General features: G+C 36.2%; 1 protein-coding gene across 1 annotated transcript; it reads right to left on the bottom strand.

Moving 5' to 3' along the window:
* Window positions 1-3,684: 3,684 nt before the first annotated feature.
* LOC105444076 lies at window positions 3,685-11,618 on the bottom strand. The gene is made up of 6 exons (XM_011677858.2): window positions 11,294-11,618; window positions 10,794-10,815; window positions 6,651-6,679; window positions 6,322-6,379; window positions 5,387-5,548; window positions 3,685-3,815 (listed from the first exon to the last, which is right to left on the bottom strand). The coding sequence occupies exons 1-6, from the start codon at window positions 11,384-11,386 to the stop codon at window positions 3,685-3,687; spliced, it is 495 nt and encodes a 164-aa protein (XP_011676160.1). The 5' UTR covers window positions 11,387-11,618.
* Between the last annotated feature and the right edge of the window lie 11,215 nt (window positions 11,619-22,833).

The following is a 22,833-nucleotide window of genomic DNA, read 5'->3' as shown; positions in this document are numbered from 1 at the left end:
AGGGTGAAAGAGTAGAAAGAGAGATACAGAAATAGAGCAAGAGAAGGGAAGGGAAACAAAGCAGTAGAAAGGAGAAAGAATTAAGCGAGATGTGAGTAGATAGATATATAGAAAGAGAAATGTATTGACATGTAAACAATTCTTTGTCCGTGGGAGCTAGAGACGTAAACATTGCGTATACATGGGGTGAATAACTGGCAATAACTCATCGTAGATAAAATTGTCATTTTATGTATTAATGCTTTTATAATTAACGCAGTCATGACAGGGAACATGGAAATTGTGAGTATTTTGAGAGCTGTTCTAAAGAATAAAGCTGATATTTTTTGCAACGAGAATATATTTTTGACGAGCCGAAGGCGTACAATCGCCGGGTTAGAGTTATGGTTAGGTTAGGGGTGGGTGTTTATAAAAGCATATTTAATACATAAAATGACAAATTTATCTAAGATGAGGGATTTTAGATCATGAAATCATGAGGAGAAAAAAAGTTGGTCGAGCTGTCCCCCGAAGAACCCCACCCTGGACAACTCGACCTGGTGTCCAGGGGCTTTGCGTCGGTGTTGTCTAGAATTCCAACTTACTCCACATAGACATTACACGTAAACGAAAAATAGGATTTTCAATTCACATCTTGTCGTTGGAATATCGCCATGATCCCAACATCTGATTTATAGAAAAAAAATGTGACCTTAAGTGTAGAGAATTTTCTCAGCTACAACATATTCGAAGCTTGCAGAAAATCGAGAAAAAATAATCGAGATATTGCTCAAACAAGACTAGAATGTCCTAATGCAGATTTCAGAAAAAGTCACCTCCAATAGGCATGACACGCAAACTAAGAAAATTCTGACATGTCGCATTCAATCAAAATTGTCACTGTGATGACGTCATCAAAGTGAAACATGGTGAGATATAAGGAGACGGAAGGAGACTGGGTAGTCATGTAAAAATACATGAGATGGACCGAGGGATGAAAGAGAAATCAGAATGCATATAGGCTACTTGGAAGGGGTGAAAAAAGAATACAAAGGGCAAAGGAAAGAGGTAAAGGAAATTAAGGAACATCCTATACGACATAAGAGGGAGAACGGGAGCCAAAGGCGGGAAAAGGAGAGCTGGCCGGTGAAAGAGTAGAGACAGATCGAGGGAGACATCAGCTAGAGCAGATCAAGAGGGAGGCAGAGCAAGAGAGGGAGAGGGTGAAAGCGTAGAGAGAGATCGAGATATAGTAGTCGAAAAAGATGATAAAATCACTGATAAGAAACGAAAGCAAATTTTTAAAAAAATTACACCGGAATGGAAGTCGAGTGCTTTAACCAATATACCAAAATATGTCCCTTAGACAATACATGTAAAGCTGACAAACGGCCTTGGCATAGTCGCTATTTCAACTTTCAATTGAAAATTTCGACATGATTTCAACATCAGATCAAAAAACGGAAGGCACACTTAAGATAGCTCATATTATCAGCTATAACATGCTTAAATTGTGGGGGAAATAGACCAAAAAACGATGAAGATATTGCTCGCGAAAGAGGGGAATATTGAATCCAGTTTTGAAAAAAAAAGTCATATAAAAATGTGAAAAATTGACAGGCCTCCTTTAATCGCAAAAATACGCCATGATTCCTTTGTCAAAATGAAATATCGTGTCGACTGCATTTGTAGAGAATTATCTCAGCTAGAACATATTAAAATTAGGAAGAAAATCAATTAATTTTTACAGAGATACAATCGATTTTCAAAAATATGCTGACGTCATAATATGCAAATTGAAATTTTGAGTTCGGATGACGTCATGAGTTAATTGAGAGTCAAATAAGACATGAAATCATATCTCCGTTTCATACTCTATCAAAATATGGAAAAAAAACTGATCTTGAGTTATCCTGTTAACAAAAAAGTGTGCAAATAAATAAAAATAAAGAACAAAAATAAACTACTTGATCATGATCATGATTGTCATGATGATGATAATGATAACCATGATGATGATCATGAGCGTGATCCTGACATCTGATTGAAAAAATGAGGGGACATTTAGATAGCATATAGGCTCAGCTACAACATACACAAAAATCAACAAAAACCAAGCCGAAATAACGGCGATATTGCTCGCAAAAGATAAGAATGTAGAATCCAGATTTGAGAAAAAGTCATCTCCCATAAGGATTACACGCAAAAAGTAATGGATCAAGTGATAACAGGGTAATAATAAAGTAAATATGGTTGTTTATTACATTATTTGCGATTGTACGTGTTTTAATATTCAAAGGAGATGGTAGAGTGAAAGGTCAAAAAGAAAAAAAAGTGAAGAAAAAAAAATTGTTGGAGACGCCCGGACTCGAACCAGGGACCTCGAGGTCGGAAGTCAAGTGCCTTACTGATATACCAAAACATTTCCCATAGAGATTACACGTAAACGGAAAATAGAATTTACAAATCCCACTTTGTAAGTGAAATATGAGCATGATCCCGGCATCTGACCAAAAAATAAAGGGCACACTTATGATAGCTTATTGTCTCAGCTACAACATACTCAAAGCTCAGCGAAAACAAAGCTAAAAAAACGGAGATATTGCTCGCAAAAGACAGGATGTAGAATCCAGTTTTGAGAAAAAGTCATGTCCCATAGAGAATACACGCAAAATGTGAAAAATTGACATGCCACCTTTAATCGCAAAAATACGCCATGATACCTTTGTCAAAATGAAATATTGTGGCAACTGCATTTGTAGAAAATTGTCTCAGCTAGATCATATCAAAATTTGGAAGAAAATCAATCAATATTTACAGAGATACAGTCAATTTTCCAGAAAAATACTGACGTCATAATATGCAAATTGAAATTTTGAGTTGGGAGGCCATTATGATGACGTCATGAGTTAATTGAGGGTCAAATGAGACATGAAATCATATTTCCAATTCATACTCTATCAAAATATGGAGAAAAAAATTGGGTTCACTTTGCATCCTAAAGCGCTACAATGGATTTTGTATGGCATGTTTTTGCCCATGTATGCTATGTATTACAAGAGCTCGCACGCACGGAAATTATCTTAAACGGACGCTCATTCCGTTATTAATGGTCAGAAAAAGGTGAACAAGGTATCAAAATGCTTGGAAAAATGTGTCAAATATGATGACAGAAAAAAATTGGCGATTCTATGTAGGAAAAAGCAATTACGCGCGAAAACGCGCGCGCATGTGCGTGCGCGCGTTTTTTGCAAAATGCTTAAAATGGCCTGAAACGTATGCAAAAAAAATTTGAGACGATTTGGAGCATTTTTATTTTTTGCGCGCGCGGTGACGCGCGGACGTACGCATGCGCGCGCGTTTTCTGACCTGAAATTGACCGGACAGATATTGACCTTAATCGTGATAAATATGAATGAGAAATGCCTTTCCGTTATGAAGATATGATCATGAGTAAAAAGTACCAAAAAAAACACAAAATGGCGCCTGGATGACGTCATGAAAACTTGATGACCTTGAAAATGTTACTCTAACGTCTCATGACAATGACCTACGACTGTGCCAAAATTGAACGAAATTGACTAAACTGATCTTGAGTTATCCTGTTAACAAAAAAGTGTGAAAATAAATAAAAATAAATAATAATAATAATAAAGAAAGAAAATTCTGACGAAAACAATAGGTGATCTGTCGTTGACAGACCACCTAATGATAACCTGGTTTGGTCTGTAGAAATGGTGAGTAGAAGCTGACAGAAAGACGGTCTGTCTCAGTTCCACTCGAGAATGACAGCGGTCGGTAAGGTTTGGCGCTAGCTTCTCCCTCTGTCGCGTTGTCTGTCAATCATAGAATAACAAGAGGAATTCAAGGCGTTATTTGGGACTTTTAGATTTGCACAACGGAGAACGTGGACCGGCCTTTTAAGGCAATGTGACGTCCTTTTAAGGCACTGGCAGTGACGTCACATTGCCTTAAACGGGCAGTCCACGTTCTACGTCGTGCAAATCTAAAAGTTCCTAGTATCTGCTGACGTACGACTGTGTCGACGAAATTCTCTTTCTTTATCGCACCATTTTGTGAGAGTGATGTCGGACATCAAATGAATACAACATATATATAGGCAAATAAACAATAAATAAAGTAATAAATAAAGTAAATAAATGAATATTAAATAGATCAATAAATGAATAAATAGATAAAATGAATAAACGAATGGATAAAATAGCTTAATAATAAAAGAAAGAATAACAAAAATACTTAAATATATAGATAAATCATTCCGAAGTGTAACACATGATATATTTCATTTGCCTCTATTAAGCAATCATCAATACGGCATCAATAGAACTTGCATGTCACCCAAAATGAAACCACCCATGTTTATCCAAAACCCGATATTGGCTGGTGTTGTCTTCAACAATGAACACGAGGAGTTAATTGTGATAAATTTAACAATTATACATTGTGTGAATGCAATAGATGACATGAATTTGATTGAGATGCTTTACCATAAAGTGTCTCTATTGAATTTCTTTTACTTACTCGGGAAAATGTATAAATTGCCTATTGAAAGGGAAATGTGAATACGAATGAGATGGCGATACAATAATCCTAATTGAACTCTGGTTTGAATTAATTGGTAATCTGAAGGTACTTTGTTTGAGCAGCGTGTATTTCTCTTTAGTCTGTAACAAAGTTAATGGAACAAACAACGTCTGCCATGGATACTCTCATGAATAATTAATGAGCGTACATCATTTTTCCATTGTTGAATAGACACAAAAAGAAACGATATTTTATGGGGTCAATTATTCGAGATCCATCATCACTGATTAGTATGGATACAATGGAGTCAATTTTGACATCGGAGAGAGCTACTTTGAACAGTATTGCAACAACATTAAAGAGAAACGAACCATTTGAATTGAAAAGCACATCGCCTAATTTGAAATTAAATGTTTGCTTCCTCTTCAAATAACTCCTGGGAGGGGGGCGTAGGGGGCTCGAGTTTTTTGTTTCGTTTTCTGTGTGTGCTTGGCTTTAATTCATTTATTGTTTGGAGGGGGGGGTGGGGGCTTGTTTTTTTAAGATGTCGGGCTTGTGTACCAAAGCGCCCCTTTTGAACGGCTTCTGCACTTCTGGTAATACAGCTTTAACACCTTGAGAATGGACAATATAATGCTCTCTGACATTTTTTTGCCGATGTAGTGCATGTAAAAATTAGTTAGAATAAACAAAACACTTTGTTTGAAATTGTCCCAATAGCGTTTTTATGTACCAAATAACAATGACCCCCTCTTTTTCATTATTTTGAAAAATGTGGACACGCCATTAGGGATAAAATGTACGTGGCCTTATACTGCCGTTTTTCTGTCAACTATTTATTTGTAATTTTTCTTTCTCTTACCGAAGCAAGCGGTGAGAATCACCTCCAGAGGTTTCTGTGTGACAGTCATATTATGCTTCTCGGTGGTTTGTGTTCCATCGGTCAGTGTTTGTGACGTCATTGTGTGTTGAGTCGACGGTTGCGGCTGCGTGGTATCGGGTATCAGCTCATCCGTTGTTGGTACTGAATAACATTGGATCAACAGTGTGAAAATAGTGGACAGTGTTACCAAAGTGTTATCGCAGTATAAACATTGTGTAACCACAGTGGAAACACAATGTGAAACCAGTATAACCACTGTATTTAGAAGAAAAAAAATTAACGACAGCGGGAGCAAAGTTTGACCAAGGTGTTAACACAGTATGATCTCATTGTAAACCACACTGGAAGCTCTGTATGAACACAGTGCTAAATTTTGGATACACATGTTGACCACAGTATGAATAACCGCAATATTACCACACTGTTAACACACTATTACCACTTTGTATTCACACTCATACTGAATGTAATGTGGCCACAGTATGACCTCTGTGTAAACATAGTGTGATCAGCGTGACCACAGTGTGAACACATTACATCCAAAATAAGACCAGTTTTACTACAAACGGGACACTATGAGCCCATAACGTGACCACATTGTTTTTAGGTTATCAACCCCGAATAAATGTTTCATATCCGAAGTGTGGTGTACATGTCACAAAGTGTCACAGCATTTTTACATCACTGAAAATCGTTCAATATAATGTCAAACAGTGTTAAAGGTGTTCCAGCATGCATTTCATTTCTATTGTTGATGACTGATATCATTGTCTAAAGCGAAGTGAAAGAAAGTAATACAGAGGATCTACAGCTATATGTCAAAGACAATACAGAATATTTGATTGTACAAATATTGCTTTTAACTTACATTATATCAATTTTGAAATAGAATTGTTTGGAAAAATAGTTCTCACCAGTTAGTGTGGCCGCCTCCGTGGAAGAGCCTTCCGTTGTTTTGGGATTGGTCTGTAGCTGAAAATTAAAAGATTGTAGTATACCTCAGTCTCACCGAAAAAACCGACTCCACACCAGCTACAAACTGACAGATTCGTGACCATTCGGGGGTAATGCTCTGACTATTTGTATTTCATTATATCGTATCTTGTGCATCTTTGTGCGTCCTATTTGTATGTAAATGTATTGTATCTTGTGCATCCTTTCCATCATTCTAACACTTAATAATATTTAAATAAAATATTATAATTGATAGAATATTTTAAAAGGCTTTTTTTTTTTTACTCACCAGTGTTGTGAGCTGTTCATTGCCGTTGCCTTGGTTGTAATAGAAAAAGAAAGAAGATTAAATTTATAACGCGTACATAATTAACATGATAAAAGGGTGCAAATACGAAGCACTTCCAATTTACAAATTGTTCATGTTTCACTTCAAAATGATAATTATAAATAGTTTTAGAGCAGACTAGAAATATGCATGTGTCTCTTGGTTATTCTTAATTACTTGCATAAGAGGCTCTCAACAATATTTCTCATCCTTGTAGCGATGGTCACGTGACAGTTTATTAACCAATAACACATCAGTATCGATATAGAAAATTTAATATTTTAGAATATGATATGATTATGATTTTAAAACGAAAATTATAAGGCACATGGCTTTTAACGAAATTTTAAACGCTGGGTGCGCATGCTCAGATATGTTTTACAGTCGGAATAGCTTGCTGAGCATCTAAAAACTAACCACCACAAATTATGACGGAAAGAGAGAGAGAGAGAGAGAAAGGCGATTGAATTCTTAGGCCACAAATAAGTAGCAATGAATATAATGTATTACTGAGTATATCAACATTATTTTCATACATTATACCACGTAAACACGGGAGGATATAGGTATTAGTCAATACGATTTTCTTTACGGGTTAAGCATGATTATAGAACATACACATGCGACAATGAACTGAATATATATACATTATAGTTTCACAAAATCTTTTGTATTAATATGAACAAGGTACCAAGGATATATAATGTAAATAATAGAGTTTTAGATAATTATACGAGGTTAAAATGATAAATAAATAGTTGCTTACATTAAATGAAAGTGAGATACGATGCATTATAAAATGCAGGAAATATATATGATGCTCGCTTTGGAGACTATAAACCGAATACTTGTGATTGACAATTGAGAGAAATTGTATTTTGTAAAAGATCAATTAGCCCTTTCGCGCCAATCATTCCATATTTTGTGTTTTGGCTCTATTACTTTTGATTCAGAGCCTTAAGAAATCACTTTTTCCACACACTGTATACACTTTTGTTTCAAGACTATATTGAGCAGTATACTGTTACAAACTTACATAGATATCCAACATCAATCCATTTTATTTTGTTCTCAGTACAGTTGCTGGGGCGATCACCCCAACAGCCCACATTGCATTTCCGTTTTCCGTTGCAGCGGTCAATGAAGAGAGATGTTCGGTTCCAAAGGCAATGTGGCCAATGTTCGCCATCGTTGCAGTTCTCGAGGAACGTGCAGTATCCCCATAATATCTGAATTTCTTCGCCAGAATCGCACTCAATATGCTTGGTCTCTGTTATACAACTCTGAAAGACGTTAACGTCTAAAGATAGATATAAACATACAGATATAGATATTAACGCAATCATGAAGCGTACCCTTCTCCTCCCAATACAAACTATATACAGTGCGTCCCAGAAAAAAACGAAACCGAGAATTATCGATGTTTTATCATAACTTAGTCACATTTATAATTACTAAATGACACATATTTGGAAAGCGTAGATCCTCATCTTTCATTTGATGCAACTCATATAATGCATATTTCATGCATGAGTGATTAAATTGAATTTGAAGAGAGGAAACCAAAAAGTCATTTGGCGGACGGTATCTGAATTTCAAGGAGAAAATCACATTTCTAAAAAGTTGAGGTTCTGCCCTTTCATATGACACCTCAATCAGGAAAAATGAGCAAGGAATGACAAAATTCTGTTTGTTTAAAGTAGTGCTTGCATTTCCATAATTTTATCAAACGAATTCGTTTTCACTGGGTGCCTGCCATAACAACATGCATAATTGACATCAGACTAAACTCATTTTTGTTGACAATCAGCCGTGCGTGAAGTCTTTCGTCTACGGCTGATTGTCAACGAAATGGAGTTAAGTCTTTTGTCAACTCTGTTTGTTGCTACGGCAGGCACCCAATGAAAACGAATTCGTTTGATAAAATTATGGAAATGCAAGCACTACTTTAAACAAACAGAACTTTGTCATTCCTTGCTCATTTTTCCTGATTGAGGTGTCATATGAAAGGGCAAAGACTCAACTTTCTAGAAATGTGATTTTCCCCTTGAAATTCAGATACTGTCCGCCAAATGACTTTTTGGTTTCCTCTCTTCAAATTCATTTCAATCACTCATGCGTGAAATATGTATTATATGAGGTGCATCAAATGAAAGAGGAGGATTTAAGCTTTCCAAATATGTGTCATTTATCAATTATAAATGTGATTAAGTTATGAAAAAACATCGATAATTCTCGGTTACGTTTTTTCTGGGACGCACTGTTTATTATATTGTGCTCTGTATGTTAGATGTTCAACGTCACTATATTTATCCAATATATTGGTTCCAAATAATACTTCTATAAGAAATGTTTCAAGATTTATTACACTCTTAAGAAGACTTTTGAGTACACCAGTCCCTATGTGAATGTTTAGCGGTGCGTTAGCATGTGCGGACAGGGGGAGTCTGAGGGGGGGGGGCGTAAATTGGTGTGGGGTCCAAGGGGCCCGTCGCCCCACGTGTATCAGCGTCTGTATCTCAGGGTCCCGTTTAATAAGCAGTAATGCGTCTGATTCAAGTCGATCGCAACTTGAAACCAATCACAAATCTGTACTAATTAGAGATAGGTGATTGTAAGTTTGCGATTGATCGTATGCCATGCTTGCCATCAATCAAGAGGTGACCGGACATTTGCTCCTGCGACAATTTCGTGAGGTTTAAAGGTTTTTGAAGATGTATAGGATTAGGTTTAACGTTGCAATTTGGTTTTTATGTTTAGGGTTAGGATTAGGCTCGTTCAGATATGATGCTTGAAACCGCCGGAAAAAACAATAATAATCATATACAGCCGCGTTTTTTTTTCTTTGCGTAGAAGTGAGTGGGAACTGCGCGCAACAATGGTCCTCCACGTATTTAGTGAGCTCTGTGTTATAAGATAGAGCATTGTGAAGTTTACACCGCTTTGTGTCATATAAAACCCTTGGTTTATTAATTGCGGCATATCTGAACACGGAATGTTAGGGTGTCATAGTCTAGCGGATCCGTCGTCAGATTATGGATCACATGGTTCGCGGTTCGAGACCCGTCGCGGCACTCATGTCCTTCGGCAAGACATAAATCTACATTTGCCTCTCTCCATTAGTCCACCCATGTGTTAAATGGGTACCGGTAGAAAGGAATTCCCCGAATACTATGAGCACTGAATCAGGGTAGGGTTTAGGTTTTTATATACATTTTTTTTTTAAATACGTAATCACACAACCCCCCCCCCCCCCCTACTGAGCGAGAAATTGGTCGGCGCGATTTTCACATTTTCGGAGTCAAATACGAAAAATAAATATGCTCACTACCCCCCACCCCCCATCGGCAAATCTTGGACCCTCGAAGCTTCGGTTAGTGTAGCAATGGTCACTGGAGCAAGTTTGCTACATCCCTATGCAACTCTTTATAAGACAGGGCCCTGATTTTACAGTACATAAACTCAAACTTTAAACATCACCACTGAACATTGAACATGTCAAAGGCCAAGTTATATTAGTACACATTATATCAGTGTAAAGGATAATAGTGATGGTAATGATATAAGAAAGGGATAGTGCTAGTAATGGTATACCTAAAAATAATAATAACCAATTTATGGGATGTGCAATAATGTGCATTGCAATCGGTCTTCAGTGAGACATTATTTTATGACACACTAACGTAAATCTAATGTGCACAGTGCGTTATATGGAGTTATTGAGTTTAGTAGCCGTTGCCATTAAATGCTATCACGTTATCAGACGAAATTAATGAGGAACATACATGTATAATCAACTATACTATTATACTGCAATTACCTATATAGTAATCGTGCTATATTAAGTGCATAACACAGCTGAAAATGAATAACACTGTTAAATATTAAAGTTCTTCCTTTTCTGAGAGCATTGTTGGAAAGAGAAACATAAACAATTGTTTACTAATATCCACTCAAGTATTTTAACGACTTAGAAAAAAGAAGGAATACCAAGAACAAAAGAGTTATGGTACATCCCTATCTGGCTTGTCATAAGAGTATGATAAATATATTTGAAGAAATCAAATGAAAAAGAAAGGAAAAAAAAGAGGAAATATGTCTTACCTGATGGTATTGTGGTAGGAGCCTGGAAAACAAAACTAAAATACATCAATAAACTGATAAAATGAATAATTAGATAACAAGCAAATAGCATAAATATATGAGAAAACATTAGATACTCTCGCCATCAACAGGTGAATATGTTTAAGCGTTATAGATGCCTTCTTTGATATTATTTTCGTTATGATCCCTAAATCATATGTTTCATCCACCGTATACAAGGAAAAGAAATATTAAAGGGAAAAGCTGGATCGGTCAAGCAATGAAATTCGGAGAAAGGAAGAGAGAAATCAAAATAGAGGAGAGAATTAGAGAGAGAAAAGGAGAGACTGAGAGGGAAAGAGAAAGAGAGAACGAGAGAGAAAGTGAAGAAGGAAGCGGGTGTGTGTGTGTGTGTGTGAGAGAGAGAGAGAAAGAGAGAAAGAGAACATGTGTGTGTTTGTTTGTGTGAAAGAGAGAAGGAGGGAGAGAGAAGAAGAGGAAGAAAAAGAAGGAGTATTTACCTCCTGATTTAATTCAGTATCCAATGCTGCAGTAGTCTGTTGTACTGGAGGCTCCCCGGTTCCAGCCCACACGCCTACGTATAACCCAGACATCAGAAATAGCTGTGATTACTTAAACAATATGATTCAGAGACGAGCTGAGTGATTGTTAGGATTCAACCTTTCCCCTCCATACAACCCGCTTATTGTTATGTAGATTAAAGAATTTGGTTGAATGCATTCGGTAGTTAGGCTCCACTGTACTCTACATAGCTCCAACAGGTGATGCATAGCTATAGTGGGTGGGTTGCCTTACCTTGCAGTGTAGTGTCACTATTTGCACACAAGTCATACAGGGAGGACCTATGGGTTGGAGGTGAATGAATGTTGTTTCATAGCTCAAAAACATGGCATTTTGCGCTGCAAGTATAAGTTCCATAGAGAGTCAAGATCACCAGAACCGACATTGAGGCCTGCCCCGATTTTCTGCATTTCAATCAACCAGTCAAACTGTAAGTTTAATCCAAGTTTAATCAATATTTGTATTCCTTTTTATAATGATACATTGGGCGTGTTTATTTGTCATTGAGACAGTCAAGGTCACAAGTGAACCTTTGAATTAGGGATAAATAATGAAGACTGCGAATCATTTCTCTAAAGTAATAATGTAACTCTTTATACATTATTTTGTTCATTTCTGAATAATAAATGAAAGTACATGTTCGCAGGATTTGCACTCAGTAATTCAGGCTCTTTCGAATGTTGAAAGGATATTTGTAATGCAATGTAAATCATGATAGAAGCCTTTTCTGTAATGTATTTTATTGTATTGCCTGATGATGATTATAGTCTCGTTAAAAGATATTAAGTAGATGATGAATAATTTGGTATTATTCCGTAGACTATTAATAGCCTGGGTTAACATTAATTTTTAGATGATGTTCTGGCTAGGACTTACAGAGCAAGTCCTCTATCCAAGTTTCATGCCACAATGGGTGGATCTCTACCTGTAACGACTACGGAGAGTTGAAGTTGCCATTACAGATGGAGCAACCCCTTCGTTACGGTGGACAAGTTCCAGCAACAGTAACAACTATGGTTTCTATATTCCCATGAACAATCTTTTAATATCACATCTTGAGAGTGATTACATCACTAAAGTGGGTTATTTTATTTATATCTCTAGACGTACGATAAACCTACGACCATTTTTAGTGTCAATACTCCGTAAAAATGTGTTATTTTATGACAGCTAAGACTACAACCTCAGGATTGGGTTCAATATATTCTTTATATCTTTATATGTATTTCTATTGTGATAAGAAGTAAAGTAATAAAGATAAGAAGAAGATGATATTCTTTGATACACTTAACAGAATTTGAATTCTTTGTTTATCGTGTTAATCTTCCTGTCAGATGATTAGAGAGTTTTAACTAGATCACGAATTAAAGTCATCTGAGTTTACCCAGTTGTGACAGTGATATATAATATAATTGTATTGTACGACTTATGCTTTGGCGAATAGACTCATATATGTATGTATGTGAACGTATGCATATTTCTCTCTCAGACCCTTAGTTTTATTAAAACCAATTATTACTTTGATTAAATTTGGCTTTTAATTTACCAAATTGCATCTTTAGGTATGAAATACACATTGCATAGTTACACAAGTTTTTGCTACGTCGGGCAATCCAATGCCATCCTTTTCAGTCGCCGAGAGAAACCCTTATTTTTAAGTATGCAAAAAATGTGTAACGAGGTCAGCGATTCACGAAACCATCATTAGTACACGTTCGCCGAGAACCCATTGCAACGCGTGTATTAAATACAACGCGCGTTTGGGATGTCGGTTAAAAAGTTCTTCTTAGATTACGGTATTGGGAAACGATTCCAAAGTTTATTGCTCTGGGGTTGATTTCCAATTTTCATCGAGTAATACCGTCAAGCCTAGCCCCGAAACTATGCCTAACTCTAAAACTAACCCTTAACCCAAACCAAACCTGTTCGCGAACCAAGCTCTGCTACATTAGTCTCACGGACGAAACCGACATCGAACCGAAATCAGACCGAACGAAATATAACGTTACCTAAATTTTGTCGGATTTTGATCGGTTATGAGTCGGTTTGGCGGTGTAACTATGGGATATCTGATAATAATAATAATGACAATAGTGGAGTCTTGTATAGCGCTCATGTCTGGCACATTGCCATTAATGGTGTTCAATTATTAACCACCTCATACCATTGAATTAATTAGCACCGGAGCAAGTGTCGCTCGAGCAAATTTTGGATCCCCACGACAGTTTTTGTTTACCTCAAGGACTCTCGCATAATGGTATTCATCAATCCAACTAATTTAATAACATGGACAATCCCACACGCTAAAAGTCACAGTTTATGAGAATTAGTGTCATTTAATAAATTGACAACCAAATCATTTCTCACCACCTATTGAAAAAGTATTATAGCGAGCGGGGATGTATAATATGAATTAATTTTCCATTAAGGAAACCTAGATAATTACCATATTAATCATCTATCAATATGTTTACGTCATTAATTACCATGATGATGAATGTAATATTTACTAGCGCATGAAAAAATGCACCCAAAATGAAAATTAATTTTTTTAAGTGCCTATTGATTCGATACATATCCCAACTTATCGATTTAAACAACCATCATTTCCAAATTAGATGAGTTAATTGGCTATACAAAATGTTGGTATTTAAATTAGGAAATGAAAATGCGTCTCATCAGCCTACGAAAACAAAATAATGAAGAAGATTTTTTTTTTAAATTTGTTCCAGTGTCGTTTTAAAAGAGGTGCCAAATAAAATTATCTTTTGGTACGCAACCCATTTTTCCCTCTCCCTTTGAATGACGATTTCTCAGTTACAATTCTTTCTTTTTTTCACCCTGCAGCTGCATTATGGTCGTTGCACACGAGGCGTCATTGCTATTTGCATTATTACTTGCGCTACCCAAGCTATAAAAACATTAGCCTAAGCACACGCTTATCCACACACGCTTAGCCATGTGCAATATTCATTTTGCTTTCACTTGTTTTACGATGCCACACTCCCTTAAACTGGTAAATGAGCCGTTGCACACGATGCGTTATCTGCCGACGTAAGACTCAGCGACTTGTGCCGTTGTTTTACACATGGGTATGGTATATGTGCCACACAGGGTTTATTAGCCCAGGTAATGACGCAATCGAATTGACGCCTCGTGTGCATTAGGCAGTACAAACTCACAGTCATATTCAGCATAAGCATAGGTTTGTTCTCCAGGGCAATAATCTTGATCTCCTGTGCATGTGATGCCACATGTGTTCCGTGTACTGGTACTACATAACAGTGCCCACAGTGTTGTCTGCAATACAATACATTGTCACGTATTAAAATTACGGAACAAGTTCAACCGGGGCCCCGTGACATAAAATTTGACTTATGATCAATCGTTTAAATCTTCAATCTTGCACTAATAAATTGTATCCGACCATGCATTGTTTCTATCTCTTACATACAATTAATTGTAAGGTGGTATATATATTTCTGTAATCCTATTACGCATGGATTGATAATAATAATAATAATAATAATAATAATAATAAGTTCTCACCGTGCTTAGGAAATGGTAAGAAACAAGTACCAACAAAAAGGTGGACCCAGCCATAAGATGACAATGAGAAATTGATTTCAGGTTGAAATAAGTTTTGTTTGATCATTTGGTTACAAAATTAGTGTACATTTTTCAGGATTAGCAGAGCACTCTATCAAACAGGTGACAAAACTTGATTATAATATGCATTTATGACTACCGGCCCTTGTGATTTACAATGAAGTCCAGAATGATTATTTTCGAAGTTTAAAAGCAATCCTGCCAAAAATCATGATTTTAATGATGAAAATGAGACCAAAAGGTAGTTATACCTTGAATGCGTTCAGTGCCCAAATGCATATTGGCGATAGTCAGGGTAATAATTGAACTATGTAAGCAGCTTCATACAAAAAAAAACTATGTAAGCAGCTTGAGCATCCTCTGGGATGGAGCTGTGGCAATATAGCTATATTTATGTCAATATTGCTGTTATCATTAAAATTGTCCGGATGTGTTTGTCCGGAAGGTAGCTATCGGAAGGTCGCTGTCCAGAGGCGGTTGTCCGATGGTAGCTGTCTCGAGCATTACTGTCCAGAGGCAGTTGTCCATAGGTGGTTCTTCAAAGGATAGTTGTCCAGATAGTAATTATTTAGAGCCTAGATGTTCAGAGGTAGATGTCTAGAGGTATAAAGTTGTCTAGATGTTGTTGTCTAGAGGTTGTTGTATAGAGCCTAGTTGTTCAAAGGTAGTTTTCAAGAGCCCACTTGTCCAAAGGGTAGGCCCTATTCGCTTGGAGGTAGTTGTCTGGAGGGTCGGCCCCATATTAACAAAACCTTTCATAGGCTATATGACAACTAGGCTCAGTAAGGCAAGCACTAGTGTCAGGAGGGAAGTTGTCCGTAAGTAAGATTGTAAGATTTGTATTGACTCTATGAGAGTATATGAGGAGTATGAGAGTGCAAACATATTTACATGGTATCAATATAACAATAGTATAACAATGATACACATGTGATAATATGAACGATGATATTATGATAATATGAACAAAGATAACGTGTGATAGTATGGACACTATTAAACATGTGATAATATGAGCAATAATAAACATGTGACAATATGAACAAATAAATATATTTACAAATCAAGGTAGTTGTTTGAACACGCCCTCACTCACCTGATCCGCTAACATACAGGATGCACCCAAAGACGTGTTAAAGGCATCACATGCTGTCACGCGCACACATATGCCTTCCTTTACGTCGATAGTGTAGTTAGGTAGGCAAGTCAACGAGAAATGTATGGTCAGTCTACCTTCTTCGCATTGTGTCAGGATAACAGGGTAGCCAGCTGAAAAAAGGAAAAAAGTTCTTTGCAAGGGCTGAGGAGTGCCCATATGGTTCCGAATAGTCTCATTTGACAACGCCCCATATCGTCGGAGTCAGCAGCCTAACATGTTAGCCTACTGACTTTTACACACAAAAAAAATCGTTAAAAACTCTTTTTTTTTTGTTTAAACGAAAAGCACATCCACCCCGACGTACGTTGGCACTAGCTCTTTCATTGGAACCCTCATGTCCCATTGACTGTTGAAAGTTCACCCACCGTAATTTGTTCAAAATAGGTCGCTAGCTCGCCATTGCCTATATAACACATGTGAAACAAGTCGAACTTTGGACGCAATTTGCCACGGGATTATAAGGTTATAGCTCAAGCATACGAAGGATAATAAGCATGAATTATCATAGATCAGTTCTGATCGGTTCATTGTGTCTCTTTCATCCAACCCCCCACCGTAATGTTTCCATTTAGTATAGCCAAGCATTTTGCCGAGGTGATCACCATGGACTATTCGATTATTTACAGAGGGGTGCAATCGTTTTTGTTTTTTTTCTCATGTTTATTCGCCTGTACTTGTACTTGGAACTGGTGGGGGGAAAAAAACGTACAAAATATAACCACCAGCTCCATATTCCACTCTTAAGTTGACCTCATACAATCTTATTACAATGTAGGCAATTTTTTTTTAAACATTACCAAACAAAATCAAAATTAGACAAGACAAGACAAAATAGGTACAATTTACATCGAAAGTGAAAAAATACAGACAGAAGATGGTTCAGCATGTACCCCACAGGTCATATTACATGTATGTAGAAATACCCTATATTAAATATTTAAAAAAAAAATTAAAAAAGAGCGTTTAATACCCAGAATATAAAGCATACACATCATTTAAATATTCAGAAGATCCAATTTCTTGTTCCAAGAGTTAAGTCTATCCCGACCGAGGGCAGTTTCTTTTTCGATAGCACAACTTAGTTTTAATTTACAAATAAATTGATACATGGTAGGCAATATCTTATTATATCGACAGCAATACAGATAATACTTGGCATGAATAATTACAAAATTAAATTTGTCAAAAGCAGGATCCGTGATACCAAAAAAAACCACCTCTGTTGGTTATAGTAAAACTGTTGTGCAGTTCTTTGTGCAGTATTTCCTGCACTTCTAACCAAAAAGAATGATCAATTCTACAGTCCCAAAAAAAATGTTGCAATGTCTCATCATCAATTTTACACGAGGAACAAAGTTTTGAATCAATAAATTTAATATCAAAAAGAAAACCACATCAAACCACCACATCAAACTCCCCCACTTTAAGTCAAGTATTTCATTGTATTATGTAGTTTGGTAGGTTTATTTTAATAACTGTTTAATTATCAGATGTCAATGATAGTTTAAAGATATGGAAAATGTTCTTGTATTTTATATTTAGCAAAGCAATCTGACATACAAAATCACTACCAAGTGTCGTCTAATCTGCCGATTGCCGTCTGCTATATACGTTCCAGGCACATTTATCTGTGGACTGTGATGTAGATCGACAGTTTACTCGTCATTGTAGATTCATGATTAACCATCTGTCATTATTAGTCTTTAATTGTTCACACAAATACAATTAAACACACACACGAACACTCTCACTTCTCCTCCTAAACACACCATTTCCGCACACCCGGGTCACACGTCATACCCAATGGCATATACACCCTTGAACATAGTGGAACATTCTAGTTTGGAAGTGCCGTCGAACTAGCTACGTTTGTGCTGGCAATGGTCAGCGAGCGAAAATGAGACAACCGGAGCAATATGCCCGCCATTTCTGTCCCCACACTAAAAAATAGTTTAAGTAATCACTTAAATGGTAATATACCTCGAATACGTTTTAGAATCTGCAAGACAAGACGTAGAACTAGTTTGATTTACTTTTTTAATCTGTTTCTATTTTGATTATTTGAATATAAACGACTTAAATTTCTATTCCTTAAATTCTGTTATAAACGACTGATGTGGAAGACTAGTCAACGCCCCCTTTCGACCGAACCGGGGGGAGGGGGCTTTGGACGAATGGTCACGTTCGACGCGACGCGACACTCCCAACGCACCCTTTCGGCCAAACCGGGAGGGGGGGGGGGGCTTTGGAAGAATGGTGGCGTTCAAGTCAATGCGACGCGATGCTACCCTACCCACCCTTACGGCATAAAGGCCCGGTCACACAGCCCTCCACGGGCGTATTGCGGCCGAATCACGGCCAGAAATTTCTGCCCGTGAAGCAGACGCTGTTGGACGCTTTGAGGTCGCGATAAAGACGCGATACAGCCGTACTTTACCCGTCGTTACACGCGGTAAGAAATTCACACGCGGTTGGCCGCGCGAAAAAGTTTTGGGCTGCCCAAAAATTTAGACCGCGGGTAATCGCGGGCGGTACACGTGGTACACACGCGGTAAAGACGCGGTACAGACGCGGAACGAACGTGCTAGGACGTGCTACGGCCTCGGTTAAGACGTGGTTACACGCGGAATTGGACGCGAAATTTTAGCGGGTAATCGCGGGTGGAGCACGGTCATAGCACGTTTGTTCCGCGTCTGTACCGCGTTGTTATCACGTGCATTAGCGTGTGTACCGCGTGTAAGCGTGGTAGGCCGCGGTACCGCCGCGCTTCACCCGCGATAAGGACGCGGAACAGTCGCCGGCGTCTGTTCCGCGGGCATACCACGGGTAAACCGCGGGTAAGCCAATTTTGCACATTTTCCACCACGGGCAACCGCGGGCAAAAAAAAAAATCGCGAAATTTTACCCGCGATACAGACGCGAAAGGCTGTGTGACCGGGCCTTAAGACAAACGAGCCTTAAAATGAAGTTTAGTTCGAATAATGCGATTACGTACTGAAAGCCTGGCTAGCAGCAATTATGAAAATAACAGCTAATTATGTAGTATAACAATGTATGCTGTGATGTTTTGGAATCATCAAATTTAAAAGAAATTCACAAGTATTATTAAAAGTAACATACACTGCACATAGAAATTGGTATATGGGACTAATGTCCATGCGCGATCAATGTTTGGTGAAAACTTAACTTTTTGTTGAATATGAGAGCATTTGAAGAGCAATCAATTTCAGGAGACTTTTGTTGGTTTATAATAATTTGATCTTCTTTCAAATTGCCACAAAAAAGAATAGGCACGCTCACAATTACTTTTCATTTTCACCAGAACCCCACCTTCTCTTTACTAAAGGCATGAAAATTTAAACCTTTCTTTGTATAGGTTGCAATGTTACAATTACAACCAGGATTGAACACAAATTTCCCACTCTTTCTCTATGAGTCTTACCAAGGATTACTTCGTGTGGAGCGGAGAACACAAATAGAAAAGACAAGCACACGAACGAGTAAGTGAACAAACAAACAACAACAACAACAACAATAACAGACAGACAAAAACATGTATAGTATAACCCACGTTCCAATTATTCACCAATACTTTGGAGCGGATAGGATTCAAATCGAAAGGCATTAATCCCTAATATGACTTCTTAGAGAGTGGATTTCCACTCCTAGTGGAATCTACTCTCGAAAGAGTGATTTAACCAGTTCCAGCTGAGATCAAACATGCATTATTATGTTATTGTCCTCGATTATTCATTATTGAAAGGGCTGGTTATGAATAGATAAAGGACATTTCGAGTTTTTTTTACTCAGATTAAAGAAAGAGTCCATATTAATGATAAGAATATGTTCAGATTTTATTTTACAAATGTGTGTGCCCTAAACAAACGTTTGAAGAAAAAGAAATACATAAGGACAGTGAAATCTCTGAACCCAATTCACTTAGAAGAAAATAATTGTCCATGTTGTCTTAACACCATACCTTTGTTCATTTAATGAGTCCATATTTCTTTAAATAATGAAGTACAAAATGCGAAAGAAACTACTTTAAAATGTATCCTCGTCATATTTATTGCGTTGAAATGACGAATCCCTATTTACAAATTGCATCAAACAGAAAGAAATGCAAAAGAGGTATATTTTTCTTTTAGTTCAAGTTCAAGTTCACTTTATTCAATACTTTCATTAAAAATATACAAGGAAAGCAAACATATAAAAGTTAGAATAAAATACATGTATCAATATATAACATGAGGATTACACAAGTGGAGAAGACATGATGGACAAGGGAAAAAACATTTTTAAACATGTACATTAATGAAAGTATTTGGAGACTAGACAGGAAGGCCGGGCCTTATGTAAAAGTCTGTCTCCAGTAATTGTATAAAAAACTAAGTACATTATTCAAATTTTGTATTTGTTATAAAAAGGAAGGGAAAAAAAGGGGAGGGGGGAATTGCATTCACACATACACTCTCTCCCGTACACACCAACACACACTTTTCTGTCTGATGAACATTAAGAATATAGGTTATTGCACTATTGAGTATTGTCTTAACAGGTACAGTTTAAATTTTCTTTTAAAACTATTTAGTGATGGACTCAGTCGAATATCTATGGGTATGTCATTCAAAATTTTTGGACCCCTGAAAAAAATTGTATTTTGGGAAACTAGTGTCCTTACTCCTGGAATATGAAAATTATTTAAAATCCTGGTCTGGTGGCCATGAATATTCTTATTAAGTTGAAAATATTGTAAAATATTATTTGGTAAAAGTTTTTTAAAGCATAGATACATAAAAATTGCACATTGATAAACATAAATATCGTTTACTTTTAAAAAATGTAGGTTGTAAAAAAGAGGTAAAGTATGAGCAAGGTATTGGCTGTGCGATATAATTCTTATAATTTTCTTTTGTAAAATTAAAAGCCTATTTGTATTTTGCATACTAGAGCATGCCCATACAAGAATACAATAATTTAAGTGGGGTAATATTAATGTATTATACAAAATTATCAATATTTCTGTAGGTAAAAATTTCAATTTATAAAATATACCAACATGTTTAGCCAACCTATTGCAGACGACACCAGTGTGTTCCTTCCAATTTAATTTATCATCAATTGTGACTCCTAAAAAAGTTAAATGTGTAACGTATTCAATAACTGATTCCTTAACTTTAACCTGTATTTGGGTAACATCAATGTTTTTTTTGGTAAAAATCATGAAGTGTGTTTTTTTAATATTGATTACAAGTTTATTTATATATAACCAATCAACCAGTTTAGCAAATTCTGTATTAAACATATTTTGAAGAGATACAATATCTTGATGGGACATAAACACACTAGTGTCATCTGCAAATAATATCAGTTCTAATACTTTTGAAACATTGCAAATATCATTTACATATAAAAGAAATAATAATGGCCCAATAATTGAGCCCTGGGGCACTCCACATCTTATCGCCATTGTCTGTGATTCACATTTTTCTAGAACAACATATTGTTTGCGATTACTTAAATAACTTTTGAACCATTTCAGTACAATACCTCTAAAACCATAACATTCCAATTTGTTTAATAATATTGAGTGATCAAGAGAATCAAAAGCCTTGCTAAGATCTAAAAACAGGCCAATCATTATTTCTTTATTATCAAAGGCATTTGTAACTTTATGAATAAAATCAGAGATGGCAGAAGAAATAGAGTGTCCCGCTCGAAAACCAAATTGTTTGGGAGTAATAATATTGTACTTTTCCAAGAATTTATATACACGACTGTATACACATTTCTCTAAAATCTTTGAAAAAATAGGAAGAATAGATATGGGCCTATAATTTGATAAATTAACATTTGATCCATTTTTATAAATAGGAATAACCTTTGCAATTTTAAGTTTGTCTGGGACAACACCAGTATTTAAAGATAAATTGATAATATCACATAAAGGGTAACATAAAATATGAATAACATTTTTAACCAATGTGATATCCACTCCATCAAAACCAGGACTCTTGCCATTTTTAAGTTTAGAAACATTATTAATAACTTCTTTTGGTGTACACGGAGTAAAAAATGCAGATGAATTATTTTTTTTTTTTTTTTTTTTTTTTTTTAATTACTTTATATATCTCATTTTTGAAAGGGTGATTATATCTACTTCATATATGAAGTACAAAATATAATGAAATACAAAATGCGAAATAAACTACTTTAAAATGTATCCTCGTCATATTTATTGCGTGAAATGACGAATCCCTGTTTACAAATTGCATCAAACTGAAAAAAATGCAAAAGAGGTATATTTTTCTTTTAAATACTATATATTTTTTTTCTCGAAAGGTTGATAACAATAATATATTAATAGAAATAATAACAAGAACTATATCAAAAACAATTACAATATTCTAAATTCATAGAGCGCTATTAAAGTTCATTCTCAACGTCTCTCAAAAGAGATAAATAACAATATAAAAAACCGTGTCATTCTTGCTTTACATGGGTTGAAAATGGAACCAGGATGACGAAATACGATATTCGTGCAATATCTCATGGAATACGAATGATGTATTATCAACTTACCTTTGCATAGCAGGAGGATGAAGTATGATATCTGCGGAGAGATAAATTATTATATAGGTATGAATAACAATATACAAATAGTACGTTTGTAATCATGCATATCAATGAAATATTGCCATGGACTCTCTT

This window comes from Strongylocentrotus purpuratus, unplaced genomic scaffold (assembly GCF_000002235.5).
Source record: "Strongylocentrotus purpuratus isolate Spur 01 unplaced genomic scaffold, Spur_5.0 spur5_scaffold_12, whole genome shotgun sequence".
In the NCBI taxonomy this organism is placed as follows: Eukaryota; Metazoa; Echinodermata; class Echinoidea; order Camarodonta; family Strongylocentrotidae; genus Strongylocentrotus; species Strongylocentrotus purpuratus.
This window is presented reverse-complemented; position numbering and strand designations above follow the sequence as displayed.